The sequence below is a fragment of the Chroicocephalus ridibundus genome, chromosome 4, assembly GCF_963924245.1.
Source record: "Chroicocephalus ridibundus chromosome 4, bChrRid1.1, whole genome shotgun sequence".
Lineage (NCBI taxonomy): Eukaryota > Metazoa > Chordata > Aves > Charadriiformes > Laridae > Chroicocephalus > Chroicocephalus ridibundus.
In genome coordinates, this window is record NC_086287.1 from 76001877 (window position 1) to 76026709 (window position 24833).

A 24833-nucleotide genomic window follows, 5' to 3' on the forward strand; every position below is an offset into this window, starting at 1 on the left:
ATGCATGACACATTACCTTCTTCCACATAGGATCAATCACAGAACATCTAGTGGTCTGTGATTAAAACTGAAAACTTAATTTGTCAGCATAAACACAGGGTTTCTATAATGTTGTCTAGCAAAATCCAAGTTCTTGGGTGACAAATTGGGAGAAGTAGTCAACTTCGACAGTCCTGAGAAACCAGAGCTCAGGCTGTACTGATGATGCCTTATAAACAAAAGAAAACTTGTTTTCTGTACTTCCAGAAGAACACATTATTCCACCTTTCTTATTTTTGGCTATGGGGTGCATGGGCTACGCTGTCCTAGAAATACAGCTAGAAAGATTTCATGTGTCCTTTCGCCTAACCTTAAAAGCCATCGAGTTAGCAACTAGATACTGGGAAACCAAGATGCATGGCTTTTTTAATACATGCACTTATTTTTTTTTTTTTATAAAACTTCCTTTCTTCCCTCAGCGCAGGTTCCTAGGGGAAGGCTACAGAGCTTATTCAGGATTCAGTAAAACAGATCTTGAGCATGTTGTCAAGGTGCTGTATGGTCTGTCTGCCAGGTTCACTTGTGTTGTGTAGTTTATACTTCTGTTGCCTCTCTGAAGACAGACAGTCTCATGAGACTTAAAATGCAGCCGAACAGTTATGTGAGTAGGACCGTGACTCTTTCAGTCTACTACCTTCCCCCCCCACCACGTCCCCTTCCCCAAATTAAATCACTGCCTGTTTGGTATGTTTGGTGCCAGGTGTTCCGACTGCTGATCCCATACTCTGGATCTCTGCTGTCAAGAGATGAGGAACCAGAAGTATTTTACATACTAAATAATTACAGAGGTCTAGCTAATATTTACTACTCATTTAGTAGCTACTGATGACCTAAAACTGTTTTGGATGATCATTGTCAACTGAGTGGATAGCATGAAAAGTGTTGTCAAATGTTTTATACGCTAACGATCCAGGTTGCTAATCTTGAAATAAAGACTGGATCAGACCAAAAGAGAGAGTGGTGGCACACACTACACTGTATAGAAATGTGGTGGATTCCTCCACTACGAAAGTGGTAACTGCGTTTTGAAAACTTTTTTGTCAGATATGGCGTGGATCAAAATGCAGTCCAGCATTTTTTATTTTTATTTCTTTAAATCAGGCTGTGAAATGGAAATGATTTTAACAACTTTCCTATGTCTATTTAATTGACCTCTCTGGCAGCGATCCCAGATTTCAGCTGTTACTTTATTTGCAATAGTTTCACCTTTTTCTTCCCTCATATTTATACATAGTGTGAGATGGCTGGTAAATTTATACTAATAGTTAAAAATAGATTGTGCAGAACAGAATATAATATGGTGGGGAGAAAATCTTCTGCTACAGACAGATTAGATTGGACCTGTCAATACTGTAGTATTGTATTACAAAGTTTTTTGTAGTTTTTTGGGGTTTCTTCTTCCCTCTCTGTAATGCTTCAAAAAAGCATGAATGTGCTGCACTGAAAGTCATCTGGAAGCTCAAGCTCTTACAACCTTTCAAAAAAATTAAGTAGCATACTAACATCAATTCCAGCGTAAGAGAGTAGAAGATAACTGACTTTGGGATCTGCTCTCAGGCTCGTAAAACAAGAGCAACCACATACTCAGTTTTACTGGGTTGTTCCCACTGTTTTGATTTCACATAGTGTTCTGTTTGCTTTTTTAAGTCCCTACTGACTGCACACATGAAAGACAGCCCAGACACTGAGACTGACAGAAAACTGGGCCACAGCTCCTTGGAGGCCTCTTCCCACTCCCTCTGCCCTTATCTTTTAGGCTGAGGACTTTGCCTCTTGGTCACTGAAGACTTGCACTGGGACAGCTGATAAAGTTATTGCTCCAGCTGTTTTCTCCACAAACAGCCAAACTGTTCATGAAGATCTCTTAAAACTGTTGCAATTTGCAATCCAGAGTTTTAAGATAAACTAAACTAAAATTAGGTTGAAGAGCTCGGCCGTTCGTGCAGTGAGTGACACGTACAGCTAGGGGTAGTGGTCTTATCAGCTGTTCCAACTGAGATGTGGAGCAGTGTCCTGTGAGCAGAACTGACCAACCTCGCAGGATAAATTCTCACATACAAAAAGTTATCCATGTTAGCTGATTGAGCAGAATTAAGCTCTTGTGTTACGAAGCATGACAACTTCATGAAAGCTGGTGCTTTTAATAACAAGTTGCTGCGTGTTCTGGGTAAATTAAGAACTTCTTGCTCTAAATTCATATTTTTTTTTTAAAAAAAGAGGAACTGGTGCTTTGATATGCTTGTAAGATCTATGCTTTTTTTCCTACTGGTTTGTTTAATCAATTCTAGAATGCCACTTTAATTTATTCCCTCAGTGTGAGACCAATCCATAATTTGTCAGTCAGCTTGTACACGTGTACCACCTTACCGAATATTTTATATTAGAATAAAAGCACGTCTAGATGTAGCATAATCTCTAAGATAGGTGTTTGAAGTTCTAACATCAGAAGTAAAGGCATTACCTTTGAAAACCAAATGCCAGCCAAATACTAGCATGCTTCAAAATTGCTCTGTACTTAATTCCCCCTATCTCTGTGAATGCTAAGAGACAAATGTTTTTTGTACTGGAGCAGAAAGGAAAATATAAGCAATTCCTAAACCTAAAGGCCCTTCCGGGAACACTGCAAGTTGACCTCTTTTCCCTTGCAGGAAGCTGGTATTCTGTAAATCAGCGTCTATACTTTCTACAGGACAAGAGAATCTCCCTGATAGGCAGTTACTAAGCATTTTAGGCCTCTGTAGGTCAAAAATACTGCTGAAAAACCTCCATGGCAAACTACAAGCAAACGATTTCAGATTACAAACCGTTAGGTATGTAATGGCCAATAGTAGAGACCTAAGGAAAACACAAGATACTTCCCCAGGATGTTCCACCAGCCTCCAAAATGTGTTTGTCCTAGGGAATTCCCAAGCCAGAAACAGTATCTTTTGTGCTAAATGGTCTCATTTGGATTTTCTCCCTGGGGTCTTTAAGGTCTGTGCAAAATTCTGTCATCGGCAACATTCTGAGACAGTAAGTTCCAAAGCTTAACTATGTATAACTGTAGCAATGCTTCTTATATGTGTTGAACTTGCTGCATGATTACTTGGTGGTCACTTTTACTGTTTTCTCTCTCAAGAAGTATTTTCCAATACCTTTTCCGTGCCACCTATTCATTGTTATTATATTTGGCATATTCTCCTCATTCATTTTTGTGGCTGGAGAGTCCTAGCTGATTCAATGCAATTCTGTTACAAATCTTTGGTCATGATAGTTGTCCTTAACCAAAACACTCCACAAAACAACCTGTATGCATCCAATTCTTTGTGACAGGGACAAGATGCAGGCATATAACAGATCTATATAGTAGCATTTAGTCATTCTCTGCTAGTTTCCTAAATATTCCTCGTATTTATTCACCCTTCTAAGGCTACTGACCAGGTTTTCACAGAATTGTCCATTTTAAATTCAAGAGGGCTTTTAACGAGAATAGTCCAGAGAGCTTGTCACTGGATGTATGGAATTAAGGCAGGCTTTTTTTCCTTCCCTTACCCTAATTTCCACTCCTTTAACTAACTGATTTTCTTTAATCACAAGGTCTTCCTGTACAGGTTTCTATGCAGTTTTTGTTTTTCGCTTCTCTGAATAGCTGAGCAGTAGCAGCGTCATATTTAACAACTTCCAGTCCCCTGTCGCCAAATCAGATTTAAGCAAGAGGTTGTACATTACAGTTAATAGTTCAACTGTTGCTTACTCCTTCAGAGCTATTGTCTAGCATGTCATCTGGGGGAGGTGAATTGTCACTGTCTGTTTATCTGTTTGTTCTGAAACCTTTTTACTGACACCTCAACTTGAGGCAGGTCCTGCAACATGTCCGTTTTTCAAAGGACTTTGGCATGTGTTTCTCAGCTGTGAGCATCAATACAAAAAACTTTCTGAATTCATATATCTAATTTTAACAGAACTCCTGATTTGTCACCTTTGGCCAGGTTTCATATTTAACCTAATAATTTTCATGTTCTTTTCTGTCTTCTGCATTTGGAAGCAGCTTTTAGTCTCTCACTGCAAAGTAGTCGTACACTTAGTCTGAACCTTCATAAATAGTTTGCAGACTGCTTGGAACTATTTTACCCTTTTGACCGCCTATTTTTTCTTAAGTAAGTTTTATTGTTTTCTTATAGTTCCCCTTTTGAAGTTTGTCACAGCCTGTAATGCTGAAACTGCTACAAAAAAAAGAAATATTTTTTTAATTTTTTTTTTTTTAAGCAGTTTCTGTATGCTCCTTTGGACCAAATAAAGAGATACTTCCCCTTCTGGGTTCTTCTCATGACTTAGTGCTCCATGAAGCAGTCATCGCACTGACCCATTCTATAAAGGATGACGCAAGTATTCCATTAGTGTATTTCCTGCCTTTGCAGCTTGATCTCCTGCAGCACACTATAGTTATGGTTGCTTTGCCGTTCAGCAGTAGAATTTAGAAGCTATACTGTAAGTTAAGCCTGGAAGTTAAATGTGTAAGGATTCTGTGCTACTAGTTGATACAGTTAGCTTGTCTGATTTGACACAAAGCGCTCTTCAAGGTACAGAACCGTTCTACTAACTTTCCTGTGTAAACATCTCTTGCATTAGTACCACGCTGACTATCTTTCTTACACCAAATACCTCAAATACCCACTATTTTAATTTAAAAAAATGCCATGTCTCTCAATTATATTTCCCAGATGCTAGCATTTGTGTGTAAGCATGGTTATCTCTGGGTCTGGTTTTTTTGTTTGTGTGCCCTTTTTAAAAGGGACTTGTTGGCGTACATTTCATAATTCTAAGTTTGGGGTGTGCCACAGTGACCTGTGCATTACTCTCCTTGACGGTACTGGTATTTGGGGGGTTATTGAAGAACTCCTGCTCTTCAACAATAACTCTATACCTACCAGATTCTGAGTTGCACAGGATATAGTCTAGAACACAGAAATAATTGAAGCCATAACTGGTATTTTACTAATAGATTTGCTGTTTCAAGATACAGAAATGTGAACTTAAGTGTACAGAGTCCTTTCCCTAGTTTTGCCATTCTGAATAGTAGCTACTTACCTTACCAATAACACTTTGATATGTAAGGAAAGCAGAACTAAGTCAGTGTGTCTGAAAGATGGTAAAAGACCAACATAGTGATTTGTCTACACTAATTGTGTGAGAGTTTTATTAAGGCTATACACACAGCTTGGTTACATTACTGTTAACAAACCCAAATCTACTGTATCACTGCTTACAGGTATTCCCCTTTAAAAATCTATGGAGAAAGTAAAATGTGTTATATGTGTATGTATATACTGGGGGGGAAAAAAAGGGACATTATAGTTCTTTGGCATGTTAGGCATGTTTGTAATAAAGTGAAAAACACTTAAGAAGAATGAGTCTAAACACAAACACAACCAATATACCATGTGTCAATTTCTAATATTGTTACTATTTAAGAGTCATAGTGCATAATTATCTTGTTTATATGTGAAATAAAGCTGAAAGCATCTTAAAATAAATCCAGACGATCTTTCCCAATTATAGTGCACATTCAGCTAGAAATCTATTTATGAATCTGTATTCCTGATACTTAGATAGTAGTGCATGCCACTGTAGTCTATCTATTTAAATTGACATTGCTTCATCTTTTTTAAAAAAGGAGAAACAGTTTAAATTTCTCACAGTTAACTGATCTGGCCACTCTACAACCTTGCCCATGTTTGGCTTAAGATTTTCATATCTTCTATTGTTTTACTAGATCCTACAGCACTCAGGAAGTTCTGTGGCAGCTGTATGTACTTTCATTGCAGGTTTTTACTGAAGGACTGTACACCTGGTTCACAACTTCTGAATTTCCAACTATTTCAGAATACACAGGTGTCCAATTATAGCAATACTTAAGTATTACATAGCGCTTTTCAGTTGTAGATGTTAAGACTATTAAAACACTTTCCCCTTTCCTTTGTGCTCCAATTTCAAACATTGAAGCATTTCAGTAAGCAGACTCACCCTCTAGATTTTCCACATAGGAGTTGGACATGAGTGCTGAATGTTGAGTCCATTTCTCTGTTGAACCTGATGGCTGGTATTCCAGGTCAGAGATAAAACTGTCTGTGTCAGAGAAGAAGACAGACATAACTACTGACTGGACTAAACCAAGAAGTTACAGTTCACTCAACCAGGAAGTGACTTTCAGTTTTCTTTTAATAGCACTAACTTTAAATACCCAGTTTCATTCACAACTACTACATATGTTGACATAAGTAACTATAAATTATCAGAGTGCCTATCAAAACCAATATCACTTATCTTGTATATGTAGTTACTTTTCAGTTAGCAGCCAGAGCCATAAAGGTAACGGTTAATATTTTTGGATGTCTGCCTAGTTGTATCATCATGGATTTTATACTAAATAAATTTCATTTTAGTATTTGTGTTAGTTTAGAACATTCTTCCTGCAATTTTCTCACTCTGCTTTACTTACTGTGGTCAAATTAAAAATGCTTATGCCCCTTGACAGCACCTCCACTGAACAAGGTAGGCAAAAGAGCGCTAATAAACAAACCCTTTATTTTTATTTTTCCTACCCTTTAACCAAAGGAAACTGTTCCTATAAACAGCTGTTAGCTTCCCCTTTACTTGTCAGGCTCTCTGTATTTTGCCCAAGGTACTGATCTGCAGTCAGGCCACGCATAGTTTTGAAGTGTTTGAAAGCTAAGTATTATTGTGGTATAGGTGGCTCTATCAGACCAAGGCAATGGGAGAAACCAGGGAGGAAGTAGAGAACTGTCTTCCACTGGACTGTTTTTCCTAGAGGAAAAATGAATGTAGAATACTGTATTTATTACTTTAACCAACAAGCACATGTTTATTCAGTTGTGATTAGTGACTCTGCAGAGCTTACAACGGTATAGTGGCTTGAGTGTGGTTTTCTTTTTTCCTGCCCGAGAGATGCGATTTTAGTAAATTAGGTTTTAACACAACTGACAAAATTACTCTGGAAACTGGCTAATTTGTGCTTTCTGGATAGAGCCACATGTTTGCTTTGCCAGAATGATTTCTAAGCCCTGCTTAGGGATGACTCCTGGGAGAATGGAAGAATCTATTCTTACTTCCTCCTGAAATTCAAGCAGTTCAAATTACTTCTTTGGATGACTTCTTATGCTTAATTGTTTAAAGTGTAAAGTTACATGTATTTAAACAGGAAGTGGAAAGCATTATCTGTGTTTCAATGAAAAATGTCCACGCCATTTTGAAGAAAAGGCGTAGATGAAGGACAAATTCCTGTCAAATAATAGGAGATTAAGAAAAGAACACTTTTCCCACCAATATAGTAGAACCAGCAAGAAAGTGGCATTTAAAGACAGACCTAATAAATCCAGGTAGATGGTCAGGGAACTACTTTTGGATGAAACAAATTAACTTTTACTGGCAATCCTCTTTAAAGCTTAGGCTTTCAAAGGGGCAGACAACAAACACACTGGCAAAAAGCCTCCAGAGAGAACAGTGGAGTTAATTAGGTCTTTTAAGCAATTGTCTCCGCACCATAAAGTCTGCATAGCCTGTACACTATGGATTATCTGTCACTTTAGCAGAGAAATACGCTTCTGAGCTATTTTCCCAATTAATTTTGTACATACAGTGTTTCTGTGTCCCAACAAAGCTGCTGACAGTATTGAGTTTTTGCTCTTAGAAATCCCTGACAAAATGTGTCATGTGTAGCACATGTAACATGTCTCCAGCCAGCACCTTCTGCAATGAAGCATGCAATTGCCTCTGGCACACGGTATTTGTTGGTTGTGAAATGCAGTAAATAAAGCAACAGCCTTTTAAAGCGTGTAATATAGCATAAAGATTTTGTTCACCACATGCTGAAGTCAGATAGAACTTGAGATACCAGATAAATATGCATAAAAAATACCTTTCTACCTCATAATTTCATAAACATTTGAGAAAAGTATCGCTTCAGGAAGTAAAAACCAAATTGTGTTTTGTACACAAAGAATATAACGCTAAAATTAAAACTATTAAATTGAAATAGAAATCAAGAACACTGACATCCTGTAGATCTATCTATTTAACTGATCGAAGTTTCATACTTTTATGAACCACCTCTTAGTCTTTGCTCCTCGCTTAAGTAAAGAAAGGTTAAGAAAAACTTCAACCCCTCAATTACCTGCACCAGATTTTGGTCAAAGCAGTAAGTCAGCTTAAAATTGGAGTTCCAGTATGGATACAGGCAGACCAAAATTCTACTGGAGTAATACCATTGGGTTTTCAGGATCTCTTCCTAACTGAGTCAAGCAACTTCATTTTTTGTAGGACTATGTGATTAAAAGTTTAGCCTGTGTAACCTTTACTACTACTGAACTGAAGTAGGATGTGGGGGTAACAGGACCAAAACTAGATGATGTACTGGTTTTAGAAAAGTAGATCCCCAAAATATTCTCAAATGAATGATTGTTTGCAGTGTTGCTAGAGTAAGTAGCACAGAGCAGGGTTTTTTAATATGCTGTGCAAAATGAAGATTGATATAATTGTATGGGAGATTGTATCAACAGTCTAGGTTTGGTAGTATTGCTTCATCCACCTAGGAATTCATGTGTTTCAGAGGACAGATGAGTGCATTGCTGTATTTACAGCGGTAATGAGGATCAGTAAATCTCAAAGAACGTTATGGACAGACTACAGCACATGCTTCCTCAGATATAGGCCTTCTTTTGTCAACTCCAGATTGAACGCTCAGGTGCCTTTACATGAAGAATCCCCACAGTATATTTAGCCTGGTTTTGACTCCACATGACCAGCAAGTAGTACAGTGTCAACTTTCCCTTAAAAAAAAAAAAAAAAAAAAAAAAAAAAAGAGGCTGCTAGGCTATAATTAACACTGTCTTCTCTGCTGTGGAGCAGCCAGCTGATTCTGTTGGTTTGTGATCAAAACCAGTCATACGGCAGGCCATGTCTGCAATGGCAAACTATCAAGGTCATGGTGCGTTGCCGTGCAAGTTACCATTTCAAACCATAAGACAGGCTTACTTTTAGTAACTTCAGGTTCAGTGTCAACTCTTGTAAGAAGTACTTTCTTAGTTTATTATTATTAACTGATAAAATAAGGCTGTATGAAATGTGAGGAGGAATATAGTTTTCCTGTGCACATTATGTTTATAGCTATACAGATAGATTGAATGTGCCTGCAGAGTCACAGCATGAACACTGCAGTTATTTGGTACAGTAACAAATATCCCTGTTCATGTCACGTCACACTGTGCGTTTAGATAGCATAGTGAAACCAACTCACTTAAGTCATGTTTACCCCTTTCTCGCACGAAGAATATAGATGAGTCTGACATAGTAAGTGTTAAGCGTGAACCTTGGAGCTGGAGGACACATGCTGCGCAGTAGAAAGCAGTGCAGAAGTGTCTAAGCGTATTTTTGCTGGTGTCACAAGGGTGTGCCTAACTCCTTCCGGTTCTGCTACTACTGTGAGTACCTGCACCATGATGTTGACATGCCACTGGGATTCACAAAGCAAGTTTCTAACCTCTTCTAATTCTTAAATGGGAATCTTCTTGTGGTGGTACAACTAGTTGAGCTTACTTTGAATTAGTTGCAAGGTGTTCTGTGGCTCTCAGAGGCAAATGGAAGTTTCATACATTAGCTGGTCATAGATACCCGAGGATTTATCTGAAGTTCTTTACACACCAGCAGTCTATAACTGGGCTTCTCAATAGACGCCCTGCTGGCACCGATTTTACGAACACAGTGAATGAATCCACTAGAAGATACAGTCATAGCATCCTTTAACTGTTGACAGCCCCAGATGGATAACATTTTCTTCACCTTTCCTTGCTGTTCCAACCTTTTCCTTTTAATCTACTGCTCAGTCGGGATATTTCTCTATTCCATTCATAACACTTACCTATTTCTAACAGTAGATTCCCATTCTCTTCCAATACATTTCAGGTTCTGCCTTATCACCTTACTCAACATCTCACTGCAGGAGCCCGTAAGATTTGAGAAGAACTAGAATGGTAAATTGCTTTTTATTGCTATCTCAATACTGCTTGACAATATATATTTAATATACAGAATACTAAGAAAGGAGGAGTTTGAACACAACCTTACTAAACGATTTATACTAGTATAATTTTTAGAATGCCTTTTATCATCAAGAATATTCTGAGAGTTCCATGTACGATGTAGGCTAGAGTTCTTGTCACACTAATCTATGTCAGGCATGCTGCAAGATGCAACATTTTGTTCTGTGCTTAGGAGACATTATAAAAACCCCTTGAGTTGAGATGTACATCTCAAGAACACCTCAAGTTTGAGTTGCATCTGCAAGACGACTGATTTTTGAGTCGCGCTCCTCCATACTAAGCTAGACTCTAGCATTCAGTATTTTTTGTGGTTCTGTAGACCTTCAATGCTCTGTTTGGCAGGATGCTGTCTTAATTAAGAATGTCCTGTTAATGCATACGTTTTAAATATATGTAGAAATACAAAGTACAGTCATTCTCCAATACTTTCTTATTAGTTACTACTGTGATTCTCCAGAAATGAAGCTGAAGCTACGGTAAAAAGCTACCTGTAAAGACATACAAATTTTCTAGCAAAGATCAGAATAGTCTCTGAGCTTTCCAGCAAGAGAATTTATCAACTAGACAGTTATCACAGAACTATTAAAATGAATGAATGCAAATGGCCTAGAATTCCACATGGAATGTGTCTGACAAAGCAGACTTATTGCTTTATGTACACAAAATGGTGAGATGATTTCTAGTTATGATTTATAATAAATCCACGTACTGGACTTTCTAATCTCCAGCTTTATGTAATGGAGATGCAATGAGTAACAAAATGTAATAGGATTAGTAGAAGGTCATCCTGATTTGCTGAATACAGACTAACGTAACACCTTAAAAATGGTTAAATACAGTTGTACGCGTTAGAAATCTCATCACTGTAGAAAGCCATGAAATCCAAGGTAAACTCACTCCTAAACTGCAAACTGCAAGAGATTAAATTTTAGGTCAACAGTATTTGAATAGACTTAAATTTAAAACTTGACAGTGGGATAGGCAAACCACCACACTAGGAACACTTTTTTGAAAACAGACTGGGAAAAAAAAAATTAACAAGGCCTCATCATATAACTACACTGAATCTAACTTCGACTAGCTTTTTTTTCAAGCAGGGAAGAAATAGGAGCTTTTAGATGAGTATACAACAGAGCACAGTATGGGTGACAGATACGGGAAAGACAGAAAAGACCAACTGCCTGTTTCTTGCCATTTCAGTTGCCTGTTTACACCTATTTGCAGCCCTAAATATTTGGCTGTCTCTAGAGGGAAATGTTAGCCCGGGGAGCTGAGCAGAGGGCAGATGTGCTGAGAGATGTCAGGGGAAAAAGAAGGCCCAACATACTGGGGTGGGGGGAGGAAAAGCAGAGGGGACAAATAAAGAGCAAGAAGCTGCTTTTACGTAGTTCCAGTCCAAAAGTTTACCAGCTTGTGCAGATGTGACTATTGTAAAGACCTAAGCAAAAGAGAGCACTGCTTTTCAGAACACCTTTTACAGAGTAGCATACAGTACAAATTACTTTGAAATTGTGTTATGTTTGAAATCTTTCCTGTAATATCATTTGAGTTTCATATCTAGGTGTCCTCGTGCATTTTGATCCCTTGTTTCTTCAAGTGAATTAGAAAGTCTTTCCTGTAGGAAGCAAGGATTGGGAAGAAGCGAAGACAAAAAAAGAGCAAATTCAAAGTGGTGATTAGAAAAGCCTAAAGACATCAATCAGATCCTGTTGAAAACCAAGAAAACAAAGAGCCACACAAACTTCCACAGGAAAAAAGAAAAGGGGGGTGGGTGGGTGGAAGTGCACTTTCTGCAACCAGCCATGTAGAGGATCTGCCTTTAAATCATGTGATCTTTTTTCGTTAATGGTCTGAGCAGAGCCCAGCTTGCTCTGACTGGGAAAGGGCAAAGGAATACAACAAAATTTAGAAAGATACTCCGTTCTGGTCCCTGGCAAGCATATTTGACTTCACAGAGAAGCTATAAATGGTGAATCCAGATGTGTTACACCTTCCAGGAGATGCTGAATCAAGACAAATCCAGATGCTCTTGGCTTGAGTGCCTACGGATGAAGCAGCTTTGTAGTTCTGTATTAAGTAGTAGATTTTTTTGTGGGTGTTTTTGTGTGTGCTTTGAAGAAAAGCCTGAGTGTTGGCTGAAGAGGCAGTAAGATTTACTTTTAGGAATTTTGTTAAAATTTCTTAAATGTTATTTTCTTGGCAAAGAAAAGGTCTACTATGCTAATTTTGAAATAGTGCACGTTACTTAAAGAAGATTATTTATGCTGTCAGGGTTTTTGGGTTTTTTTGTTTACTTTCTTGAAGACTACTGACTTAAATATTTAAGGTTAGTAATCCAGACATGATTTATAAAATTTTCAATTGGCTTTGCCTTAGTGTTTTATTTTGAGAGGTTTATTCACCTTAATCGGTAACCCTTAAAAACCTATTTTCCAACTAAATACAGCTTTCAGGTTTGATATATTAGCTGGGAGAACACACTGTATCAACAATCACTATGTATATAATTATGTTTGGATTTTTTTCCTTAATTGTTATAAGAACTGATTTGCTATTTGTGTCTAGCTCTACTTGTACGGAAACTAAAATTCAGTTATACACAAAAGATAAATTTTGATTTTTTTTTTGTTTTTTTTATAATGTATCTAACATATTACTGTGGTTTAAAAAAAGTGTTCCTGTCTAAACATGCTTCTTTATTTAAAGCTGATTAAGCAGAGGAAGTATTTACTCATGTTGAGAGAACTGAGCAGCTTGTTTCTTGTCACTATGCCCTTCAAGATTTTTGGAACAGCAGGTTTCAGGCCAGACATCTGATTTGTATTTGCAGATTGGAAACAAAAAAAACCCAAACACAAACCCAACCCCCCAAGCAATCGTTGGAAGGCGGTAATATGAAACTGAAATGAAGGTAATCTCTATGCCTGCAAACCTATTGGTGCTGCCAAGTGCTAGTTTAACATTTAAAACCACATTCGATTTTCCATATAGGAACTGTATAGTTTAATCGCACGTTACTAGACCTTCTTTAAACTTCTATATCAAGCTTTATTTAAAAACAGAAATTAATAAAGCTGTGGCCATTTGATTCATATGTACATTGATATATATGTGTATATGTATATACATAGATTTATGTATACTTCTCTAAACTCTTTAAGCGTGGCTCTTGCAGCTTTTCCTGTGATTCAATGTCTTTGTCAGCACAACCGTGAGAAACAACTCAGTAATTTTACTATGTTAAGCAATGGAAATAGTTTCTAAAAGTAACTAATATTTCTGATACAGGGGAAAACAACCTGGCGTTCTTTTTACCGTGCATTCACTGAAATTTCTAAACAAGCAGAAACAAACTGCCAAGATGCTCCTAAATGGTAAACACTCTGCTTCTATTGTGAAAAGCTTAACTACAGTATTTAATTGTATTTTATTTACTTCTACATCTTTTTTGTGGGTGTGGATGGAAGAAGGACGAGAAAAAGGTAGGTTCTAACATGACAATTCTTGAAACGTTAGATTTGTTTCTCACTCCTCTAGTACAGAAGTAGAAAATGCTATTTTTTTTGTTGTTGCGTTCTGTTTCAGAGCCGTGCTCTCCTCCCGTAAGCAAGTCCTTGATAGAATCAGTCTCTTCCTTCCTTTCTAAATAACGGTAAGTTGATTGATAAACAGTATTTCTAAAAAGAGTGCTTTAATTAGGGTGGCCATTTAACTGAAAGCCCACTTATATCATCAGTTTCTCTGCCTAGTATGCTGTGTCTTTAAAGGCATTTCTTATTAAATTGTCTTAGTAGTGACTGGAGGTAACAATAGCAAAGCTCCATTTATGCAAGGAACTGGGACTGCCATGGATATTTAGCAGATAGGCCTACACTTAAGTCTTTACACTGCTGCTGATACAAACAAATAATTACTAGAGATGATAAAAGAATTCCGCAAAACCCCACAATATTTAAGGCTACTGTGGAAAAGAGATACTAGTAAGATTCCCACCATCAATATCAAATGCCTTTTTTGTACTGTTTAAGGCCAGGCCTTCTGTTCTTCCCGTCTTATTAACATGATATTCTTTAAATTGCTTTACATCTCTACCTCCAATAGTCGTTTAGGATCTGATATCTCTTTCTTTTCACTTTCTTGGACAAGTTTTGTAAATTAACACTGTCCATGTATTTAGAGAACTTTATAGCCTGGCCTTTATCACTAGAGTGTCCTTGTTCTGTTTATGTTAAACAAGTGAATTTCTCAAAAAGGTAGCCAGAGTGGTAAGGAGAAAGCAAACAGCTACTGTGAGAAGAGGTGCTGAATGATGACAGCATATCTACAGAATGCCTGTGAAGAGACTAAGGCAGTGCCAAAATGCATGTGATATATCTTCAAAAAACTAGCCTGCCCTTCAAAACTGGGACAACTCCAAGAAACAAGACTCCAAACTACATTTATGCAACTTAGATATATTACTACAGCTTTCACTGAAATATACCAACAAGACAATCAGAAATGGCTTCAAATTAATTCCTTGTATATAAGGTGTCAATCTGTAGAAGTTAATCCTCAAGTACTGTTTTATGGCCAAAACAAAGTCTAGGGACAAATTAGACTAAAGTACTTGAACTTGATAGCAGCCGTAAATTTTTAGTTATAATTAGTTTTAAATAAGCCGTTGTTTTGGACACAAAAATACGAGTCCATTTTGATGATACTAATTTACTTCTGCGAAGAGGAGCGTGTTCTAAACAAAACAACACAACCCTCCCTCACCCACTTTGTAGTTTAATGCAGATTATATCCCAGTATTAAAATATTGTATCCACTTACCATCATCTAGTGTGATGTCTTGTAGTCCTATTGTTTGAAAATTCAATTCTCGATCTTCGGGTTCTGGTTTAATGTTAATAGCTGCCCCATCTGGTGAGAACGGAGATGAATCGCATACGCTGTGGTGTACTAGGGATGATGCCGCATTAAGGCCTCCCAAGGCTGGACTATGAGCTTGAGGGGAGTGCTGTCCCGAGTGACTTGCAGTGGATGGTGGGGGAGATGAGGCAGGTCCTGAGCTAGGAGATTGATAAGGCATAGGTTGTAGCTGGGGGGAAGAAGGTCCAGACAGCGGTGAATGGACCAAAGGGTGGGAAGCTGTTGGGGATGGGGATGAAGCAGATGCTGGATTTGTAGAATGGTATGTGACTTGCTGCAGCTGGGGAGAAGACTGCCCAAGGGACCGACTCATTGCAGAAGGGATGGAGCCCTGCCCAGCGCTTGGGCAGTGGTATCCCATTGACGGTACGTGAGAAGACGACTGTCCTGAATGACCTGGGTGTGCTAGCGGGTGCCCTGCCGTACTCGATGTTGACACAGAACCTGGATTTGAAGAATGAAACTGCATTGGTGGTAAAGCTTGGCAGCTAAGATTTATCAAATGAGGTATAGCTGTGTCTTGCTGAAATGAAATAGTATCAAATCCTTGGCTGGAGGCAGAGTTCATAGGAAGACCAGACTGTCCATTGTATACATCGTTGGACTGCATAGGCTGGTAAGAAGGTCTCACAGGAGGTGCTGATGTTACCTGAAAAGACTGAACCACAGCAGGAGGCAAAACATGACACTCTTCACTCGGACTAAGGTTTCTACCTTGCATATGTGGGAGATGGGATACTGCCGAGGTCACCATTGCTGTGTACGGTGGTTGAACTGGACACACAAGGCTCCTGGGCGATGTCGACAGTAAATTGTCATGCGGGTGCCCTTGCTCTGGTGAAGGCAATTGAGTTCGGATGGAATGCAGGCCCTGGACATTGCTTGTGTGAGGCAGGGCCAAAGATGGAACAGCAGACAAATCCACCTCATCTCTGTGCTCTTGCTTCATTATAACTAGAAAAAGTAAAACACTATTACAATTCCAACCCATTTGTAGACTGTGATAAATACACACTAATTGCTGTTTAACAGCCACAACAGTATTGTTAATGTCCTTGTTCTAATTCTCCTTCTTTTGCTCTGCTTTCATTCTTTTTATACTTTACGTCTGCTGTATTAGCCCTTAAAAGCCAGAATTCTCCTTGCATTTAGTCAACGGCAGCTATCTTCCCTTCTAAAATACCCTCCTATGCAATGTATGTTTTTAAAGACATTTGCAACCCAGCCAGAGAAAAGTCCAGCACATACAGCTCAGCAGAGGGGTGGGGGTCAAGGGCTGCTGCTGGGCTCCACTGAAAGTGGGCTGACAAGAGTTCAGTATCGGGCACTAGGAAAAGGGCAATGAATATTTTAGCTGGCTTCCAACTTTCCTCAGCCTCTGGTCAAGATGACAGCTGAACTTTGGCAACACAGTTAGTTAGACTAGTTTTGCGTAGTGAGTGTTGTTTTAATTAGAGCAACTCTTTCAGCATATGCCCCAGTTTCAATGATGCTAACAATTGTTACAAATTGACACGCTTTGTTACAGGATTATTTTTTAAGCTGCTGGTAGGCTCATGAAAAGATACTGATTTTAAGTACAATTGGTAGAAAAACGCTAATACTTTTTAACTGCTTAATTACTACTTTATACAATACACTGTTAAAGAAACTGTTACATATATTTATAGATAAAATAGATTTTAAAATGTCTGTGCAATAACTGCTGCAGTTACAATTAAATTTGCTTCTTTTTTAAGCCATGTCGTTACTTCATACCATATTTAAATAATTTAAATATGGATTTTTCAAACAAAAATATAGTTTTTAAATGTGTCTTGTTAACTATCTTAGGAGCTGATATTCTTAAGAATGGTTGAAAACTCCCACATAAATCTGGTAACACAATTAATGTATACTTAAGTGTACCAAATAACTAGGTAACATTGCTTAAATTGCACATGAAGGTATGAAGTAAGTAATTTTAGAGCACAAGTGAACAAAACTTACTTTAAATAGTATAAACTAATGGTAGTTGGCTTTGTCAGCATACACATTAGCGTTAAGAAGTTTATATTAATATCCATATCTGACTTTAAAGACTCCTTCAGAGACTTGACTTCAAGTCCCCCAAACAGTACTAAAGGGTCTAGTGCCATCACTGGTACCTTGTGAAATCTGACTATTCTAAATGGGTACAAATTTCTTAACAGAAAAGAAATAAGCGGCAGGCAAAGTAGTAGGCATTGCATATCTAGTAGTAACCACTTCCTCATACCAAATGGAAGGGACTGAGACGTTTTAACTACAGTTAACTGTACAGTTTTCACTTCTAGCTAAATTACAAACTATTTTCACTCTGCAATGTGTGGGTGTGGGGCGGGGGGAGGGACATTTTTTTTTTTTTATCTTTCTCGTATCTAAACCTGCGCCTTTTTTGACATTTGAGGTGGGGAAATGCATAAAACGTGTTCTTCTATGATCTCACTATCTTCCATGTCATTATTAGGGTTATTTAGAAGATCAGCTTCTGAGAATCACAATCATTCTCAAAGAAAGGTAGAATGCAAATTATTCTGTAAAACATGTAACAAAGAAATATCTAGCTGTAATCATAGCTTATTACTCTAAACTTCAGCATTTTCATTAGACAAACTTAAGTTATTTTACAAACAAGTTAAAGCTACTCTTTATCTACCTGTCAAAGGTACAAGACTGTCTGAATTACTTTCAAATGTCTGCTTTAAAAAACAAAATAAAATGCAACTTTTTGACTTTTTGATTTAATACCTGGTGTATAAGTAAAACGTTGAGACTGGCTTTTTTTCCTCTTGCCATTGCAGAGATAAAACTGCACCTGAACTGCAGCTGTAATGGTTTTGTTATGGTATGGAGGAACTTCAAGTATGATGTTTGCCTATATGAAAATTGAAACAAAAAAGTTTACATAACAAGTGCAACTGAATATACTCCTAATTACAGAAAAAACCTAAACCACTTCTGGAAAAATTAGAGCAAACTGATATTTTGAAATTGGTAACCTTCAAGTTTATGCATATTACATAGCAAAAGAAAGTACTATAAGCACACTTTTCTTTTCTTTGGAGACTTTTTTCTTTTTTTTTTTTTAAACACAAATGTTCTGAAGGTAATGCTTTTTAATTAAACAGACATATCATCTAAAGGATGCTTGGTTTATCTGCAAGAGCATAAAAACACCCTCTAGTAGTCAAAGAACTATATTTTGGATTATTAAGCTTCTAAGAAAAATTTTAATGTACTGGAAATTATTTCTCAACTTAGCAAAACTATCTCCAGTTTTCTATTTTCAATTTACTTTTTCATTGCTTTCACAAGCAGCATACTATTTTCAGTTCCTTCAGAGCATCATCTTAATGGCTACTTTATAGTATTAAGCCAATTTAGAAGCCTCCAGCTGTCTGTCTGAATCAGCCAATGATCTACTTATTTTACTGAATGAAGTCCAAATTTCAGAACAACAATGAAGATGTCTAGCTTCTCATTTTAAAACAGAAAGCTTTCTAAAGTCAGAAAAAGTGTTTCTCACCCCTTGACACTTTTCCCTGATTATCTTCCCTTCTACCTCCCACTGAGGTCGTCCATCTGTTGAGAGAAATTTACAATTCAAGCAAAAAGCATTTTCTAAAACACTTAAACACATCATCTTAAAAATACATAAACACTTAATATAAAACGGCATTTATTTTCAGTCATAAAGAGGCCATTCAACTTACAGAGCTATACTGTAAACGAAGTGTAAAGCTTAGAGATGCTTTAGGAAGTTTCAACACTCCAGACGTCGTCCGTAAGTTGAATGTTGTGCAAGATTCTGCATTTTATCAACCTCCTGAATACATACAGTTAGATTCAGTTCCAGAGGAGGCAGTGTGTACTGTAAGTGTATGTACAGAGGGACCATTTTTTAAAGGTAGTTAAATTACTCCTAACACTTGTGATTGATTATTCAAACAAACATGCTGAGGACTTAACCTGTAAGTCACCATGGGAGAGTTAACATATGCCATATCTTCATGCACATACTCACAGGTTACAAACACCCTCCCCTGAACCGAAAGGCCCCGTAGTTCAAATATGGGGAAGTTGTCTTTGTTGCGAGGGAAGGAGATCACCTTGGTGAACCTCCCTCTGCTCTGACCTGGATAACCCACTATCCTTCATCTAACACTTGCTTCTCTCTGTTACTGTGTTTTGTAGAGGTTATCTGGGAACCTATTATTGTCTACAGCAGTACTTTAAAAGGCGTTCAACTTGTGTGTCAAAATACATTATTACATAAACCCCCACTTACTTACTTACTATTTGCTAATAAACCCCCCCCCAACTCTTTTACTTAAATATTTAAGGAAAAAATAAGGTGTAGAAGAATTGAACTTGGTTGCAAACTTTGATTTTTAATGATCTGCTTTTGCTACTGTTTTCCCAGAAGTTCAAATCCAATATTCAAGTCACAGCAATGATAATTTAAGTTGTTCAAATTTTATGCTCTTTATATTAATGGGACAATTAGGGAAGAAAAGGAACTCCATATAGTAAGACAGCTAGTCCTAAATTTTCAACTGTTTTTCATGCATTTTAGTTTAAGTAAGAAATACTAAGGTCGGGACGTATATCTAGAAGAGCTACAGAACCAGGAAGGAATGCTGAGTAACTGAACATCTTTGAGTAATATGTATGTATGTACCTGAGTGTGTGTGTATGTGCACCTGTGTATAATACAAAACAAAAGAAAGAAAACTTGCAAAACATTCATTATATCTGGTTGTAGTAAACTAAAAATTAAAAGTATTTGATAGGGGTTTTTTGGTATTAAGTTCTCTACTTGATAGAGTTGCATCATTATGAAAGTGATAGAGAGGAGGAACATGGGCTTAGGGAAGAAGATTTAAAAAAAAAGCTTTCTAACCTGTACTTATATTTAAAGAAAGATGTTTTAGAACTATTCATCCAAAATCTGCAAGTTTCTTGCTTGCTTTGGAATTCTATTTCCTATATACTTGACTGAAAAAATTAATGTACTACCCTCCCAAAGAACAATTTGTTTCATTTCATGAGATCACAGTAGGAAGCAGTTCAGGTTTTCTATAGATTTCACTGCATGATGGAAACACGATGTCTTTAACATACCCTAACTGAAATGCATACCTGCAATGTCATTTTTAACTCTACTTTGCTAACATACAAGTATAAGCCTGCTGCAGTTCTCACCCATGACTAAGTGTTGCCTAGAAGGCTGAACTTGGATTCTAGAGAACAAGAATAAAGTAATATAACTGACTATAGCGTTTCTGATTTCTTGGCAATTAAGTACTTGACCGGCTTGTCAAGCACAGAGGTGTTTACTACACCCACAAAAGGTCACTACTGTTCGTACTGCTGCTTATTGCCAATATTTTACCTACATGCACGTGTGCCTGTTTACAAACGCAAATCGGGCATAGACGCAGCTGAAGCACACTCTGCACACCAAATCTGAGCCAGATCTTGAGGCTTTTTAAAAAATGCATCCCTAAGAGTAACTTCTATAGAAAATCTTATGCAAATATATGGAAAAAATCAGTAGTGTTTTCTAACTAATTTTTATTTCATTACCTTAGGAGTAAGTCAGTTCCTATGCAATGATTAAATCAGATGTAACATGACATCGGTGCCAAATAATGCGTTTCTATTTTGTATAGTAAGAAGGAGAATATAATCTGTCAACAGCATCTTCCAAATACACACAATTCAAAAGTTAGTTAGCCTGTAACTGTCTTCCTGAACCAGAAGTACTATTTCATTAATAATTGCCAACCAGCACATAGAGCAGTGCCCAAACTGAAGTTTCAGATTACTACTTGTGACTTATTTTTTTTTCTTCCTTACTTCCTAACATCCTTACTTCCTAAAAATTGAGCTCAGGCAGTGTTTTTGGTTTTGTTTTCAAGAAAAAAAAAAAAAGCATGATAGTACTTACCTTGTCCTTTTTCAAAAAATATAATTTTGGATTCTGGAAGAAAATTGGATCCTGTCACCACCATTTCATGGCCTCCATTTACTGAGCAACTATTGATGCTGTACTTCTCAATCTGAGGAAGTTCTTGAGCAGATCGCTGAGCTTTAAAAAAATTAAGGGAAAAAGTATTAGTCATAATTTTAATCACAGTGACATTTCTTTTATGATCCTAACTTGAAGAATCAGGAGTGAAACTAAAACGACTGTCTATTTACACATATAAATCATATTTGTGTATGATTTATCTTTGCTTTTGAAATTAGGTTGAAATTACATAATTATAGAAAAGAAACACCAAGAAGCCAAGTCTCTACTGTTATAGCAAATGAAATTTTTAGGAATACTGGTTTAAAAATTACTTTAGTATTTTATAGACAAAATGAATTCTAGGAGAAATTCAGATTGTTTAAGGTCATGGTTTGACTCCTTAGTGCCGGCATTTAACAAATGACCTCTCTAGAAGTTCAGCAGTTTATTAGATAATACTGTATAAAAACAAGTAACGATATAGACTCTTGTAAATGAAATGGTGTTAGTTCTTCCCACAATGAACAGTTATTTTCACTGAGGTATATCAGCTGTCTCTGCTCATATACAGGAACTACTGAAGCTGCTAGCTATGTGACTGCAGTATTAGGTTTAAAGGCTAAAACATTGTTTTTCCTCAAAGCCTTCGGGCTTTACATTAATTTTTGGTAACTTAGCACTTTACACACAATGCTTTTTACACACAGTTGTTATATACAATTCTGACAATAAATATTGTCAGAATGACAATACTACTGACACATGCAGAAAACATGAGTATAAATTACATATAGTTAAAGTAATCTTACAGCATTCAACAGGTATGGAAGCAGTCTGCAGAGATAAGACTTTTCCACTAGGTTGTGGGATGTGAACACGAAACACAAGTCGCACTCTGGTATTCTTTCTTCCAATATCTGTCTCTCCTTTACGGAGCTCTATATCTGAATTGCGAAGTTTCAAAATACCAGCACAATCGATACTGGAGATAGGTGAGGACGGATGGGTCAGAAGAGAAATGGAAGAAAATGAATCAAACTATTGCCAAAGTATACTCTGTAAGCCTTTCTTTTGTTAAGGAATTAAGAGCATTCTATTTATTCCCCATGTTATGCTACTTTACGTGTTATGTTAAATGTCTGAGATTAAAAGGTCTGATAGTGTCAAAACCAGCAGCAAGTACACTGTTGAAACATTTTGTCTTGTAAATGTCTAGCTGCTTCTTTTTTGAACCTTTAAAAGATTACATGGTTTGCACATTGTTTAACCTTCAAAGTAAGTTATTTAACATAGTGAACATCATTTACAAGGAGCAAGAGACCTATATTTAGTTCTGCCTTAGGAGGGAGTAGAGAATTACGAAAGTGTAGCCATCAAATCCCAGCTACCATTCCACATAGGTATCCATTATTCATGAGAGACACACATGCTTTAATTAAGTAACGTACACATAAACCTGTGAGGAGTGTTATCTTGCACCTCATTGCGGCGTCATAGCATTCAATGGAACTAGAATGAAGTCTGCAACTAGGAAAAGTTAAGCTGACTTCAGAAGTCTAGATAAGAAATAAGTGTGATACATAAAGAAATAATTGTGCTTTACTCTGTTAACTGACCCTCCAGATGATGGAACAGAACGGTTTAATTGTTGCTATAACTAACCATTAAACTATTATTTAACACATTCTATCAAGCAAGACCTGAAAAGCCAGAATAATGCAACTGCTAAAAAATAAAAAAAATTATCAGAACAAGGAAAAGCCCTACCAAGATACCAGAAGTGAAATCACCACATTCAATCAAGAAACAAACAACTGTATGACTGTATTTTCAGAGAAAAAAAGTCTTATGTCTTTGTAAAATCAAACAAAAACTCTACTGGCCAATAACCCACATGCAATTCTACAAGTGTGGAGTCATCCATGTGTATGGATTGTCTGGGGAAGTAGAAGCCCAGCAACACTCATCGCTCTCCTCATCAATCTTATGGGCTGCACTGTCTCTCTATTCCTTTACTTCTGACTACCAAAACATTGGCCTGTTTAAAGAGATGTGTCTACCTTAATCATGAGCCTTATTTGTGGAAAATATGTTATTTGACAAGAGTTTTCTTTCACCTTTGCACAAATGAGGAAAAAAAAAAAAAAAGACACATAGCAACTGAACAGCTAATTTCTGCTGTGATGTACCTGGCTGACATATTATTTTCAGGAAGAAGTGGTATTTCCAAAACTTTTGTGCTGGCAATTATTATCTCTTGACTAGCTGTTGCAACCGTTTTTCCAGTGATCCGGTGCACCTGGTAGAACGCATGAGGTCTTAAGTAGCGATCGTCTGCTGTTCCGATGAACATTTGCAAGTTTACTGGCTTCTCGCTGTAGCCCAGGAGCTGATGAAAAAATACATGCAATTGTAAAATATTAGTTGACTTTTACTGCATTTGCATGTGCATAATATAAATACACAACTAGTACAAAGACTTAAGAGTCAAAGGGTAGTATTTAATTACAAACTTCTTCAATCTCTTCAGAAATTGGAAAACTGAGTATAGGTATCTGCTCCCCAATACCAGTACCAGCGACAACATTTACCAGAATAAAGAGATATCAAAATATCTTTATTACTTTTTAATCTCTCAAAAAGAAAAGATTGTTTTAGATACAGAATTTCTACAGCAAAGCTATGCTATGTTATAGACGCGTTTCTGATACTGTTTTTAATCAAAGCCAAATTATCAATTTTACTAATATACACCTAGTTTCTAGAAATACTAAAAATCTTTTAAAGCTTAGTTTTTCCTCTGTGGAATGCAATAGTAAGTTTTATTAAGCTTAAGAGGTTTTGTGAATGCAAATGTATTATGTTAGGACAAAGAAAATTTAATTCATAGCTAGAAAATCAAGTAAGATTTATTTTTGTCATAGAAAACATTTTAAAAACCAAAATGTGATAAATGTTAATTCACGCATCTTTCCTTTTCTCATATGTAAGGCCAACAACCAATACACTCAGTTGTCATAAAATAACCTGTTGCTTGAGCTAACAGTAGTAATTCTAGGCACAAAACACACTGAAACATCAGAAAAAAAAATAAAACCCCCACTCTAAAAGAAAAAGCTAGTTTAATGATAGTAATATATTATACAGAAGATTTAAGGAAACAAATTTAACCAATAATAACACACAAGTTTCCTTTAGCCACTGCAATTTTAAATCCAAAGCCTATAAAATATCTCTTATAAATCCATGAAGTTTACTTCACCTTCCTGCAATTGGAACTTGCACACTGCAAGTTCTATAGTTTCTAAAAAGCAATGCAGCAAATTTACATTTCATCAACTTTGATATCAACTTCAACTTATACTCAAACCGGAGGGAGGGCCAGACAGTCATTCTTTAAATGTGGTTTTATCATGTCAATATTTTTGTCTCTAGGGAGAGTTATTTGGTCACACAACAATATCGTCCAAGCTCTTTACAGAGCTAACACTTAAAAACCAAACAAAACCATGTCAATTTAACCTACTTACAAGAGTAATTTAACACCAGTAGTCAGCAGTACAAAAAACCAAAGCACCCCCGCACCCAGCAATCAGAAGCCCCACTGTAGGTTGCTTCTGTCTTTCTATCTTGGCGCACTACTATTGACACCAAGTTTCATGTACACCAAACGAACGCAGCTATGGCTATGACAGCACTTTTATGAGAGCTTGCTCAATCAACAACAGAAATTTGGTTTCCAA

At 36.9% G+C, this 24833-nt stretch overlaps 1 protein-coding gene and 1 long non-coding RNA gene across 3 annotated transcripts in view; one reads left to right on the plus strand and one right to left on the minus strand.

Moving 5' to 3' along the window:
• LOC134515386 (uncharacterized) overlaps positions 1 to 13555 on the plus strand; it is a 37991-nt gene extending 24436 nt beyond the window's left edge. Inside the window, exons 2-4 of the long non-coding RNA XR_010070962.1 lie at positions 9997 to 10064; positions 12964 to 13044; positions 13422 to 13555. This is a non-coding gene — a long non-coding RNA (uncharacterized LOC134515386). The remainder of the gene's footprint in view (positions 1 to 9996; positions 10065 to 12963; positions 13045 to 13421) is intronic.
• The window catches only part of NFATC3 (nuclear factor of activated T cells 3), a 77529-nt gene that overhangs the window by 7169 nt on the left and 45527 nt on the right, over positions 1 to 24833 (minus strand). The window contains exons 4-10 of one of the 2 annotated variants that reach the window (XM_063334291.1): positions 23280 to 23479; positions 21900 to 22072; positions 21025 to 21165; positions 18598 to 18653; positions 17820 to 17946; positions 14952 to 16004; positions 6043 to 6144 (exon numbers count right to left, since the gene is read on the minus strand). In XM_063334291.1, the coding sequence (XP_063190361.1) occupies positions 6043 to 6144; positions 14952 to 16004; positions 17820 to 17946; positions 18598 to 18653; positions 21025 to 21165; positions 21900 to 22072; positions 23280 to 23479 (1852 nt within the window). The remainder of the gene's footprint in view (positions 1 to 6042; positions 6145 to 14951; positions 16005 to 17819; positions 17947 to 18597; positions 18654 to 21024; positions 21166 to 21899; positions 22073 to 23279; positions 23480 to 24833) is intronic. The other variant, XM_063334292.1, reaches the window with a different exon arrangement.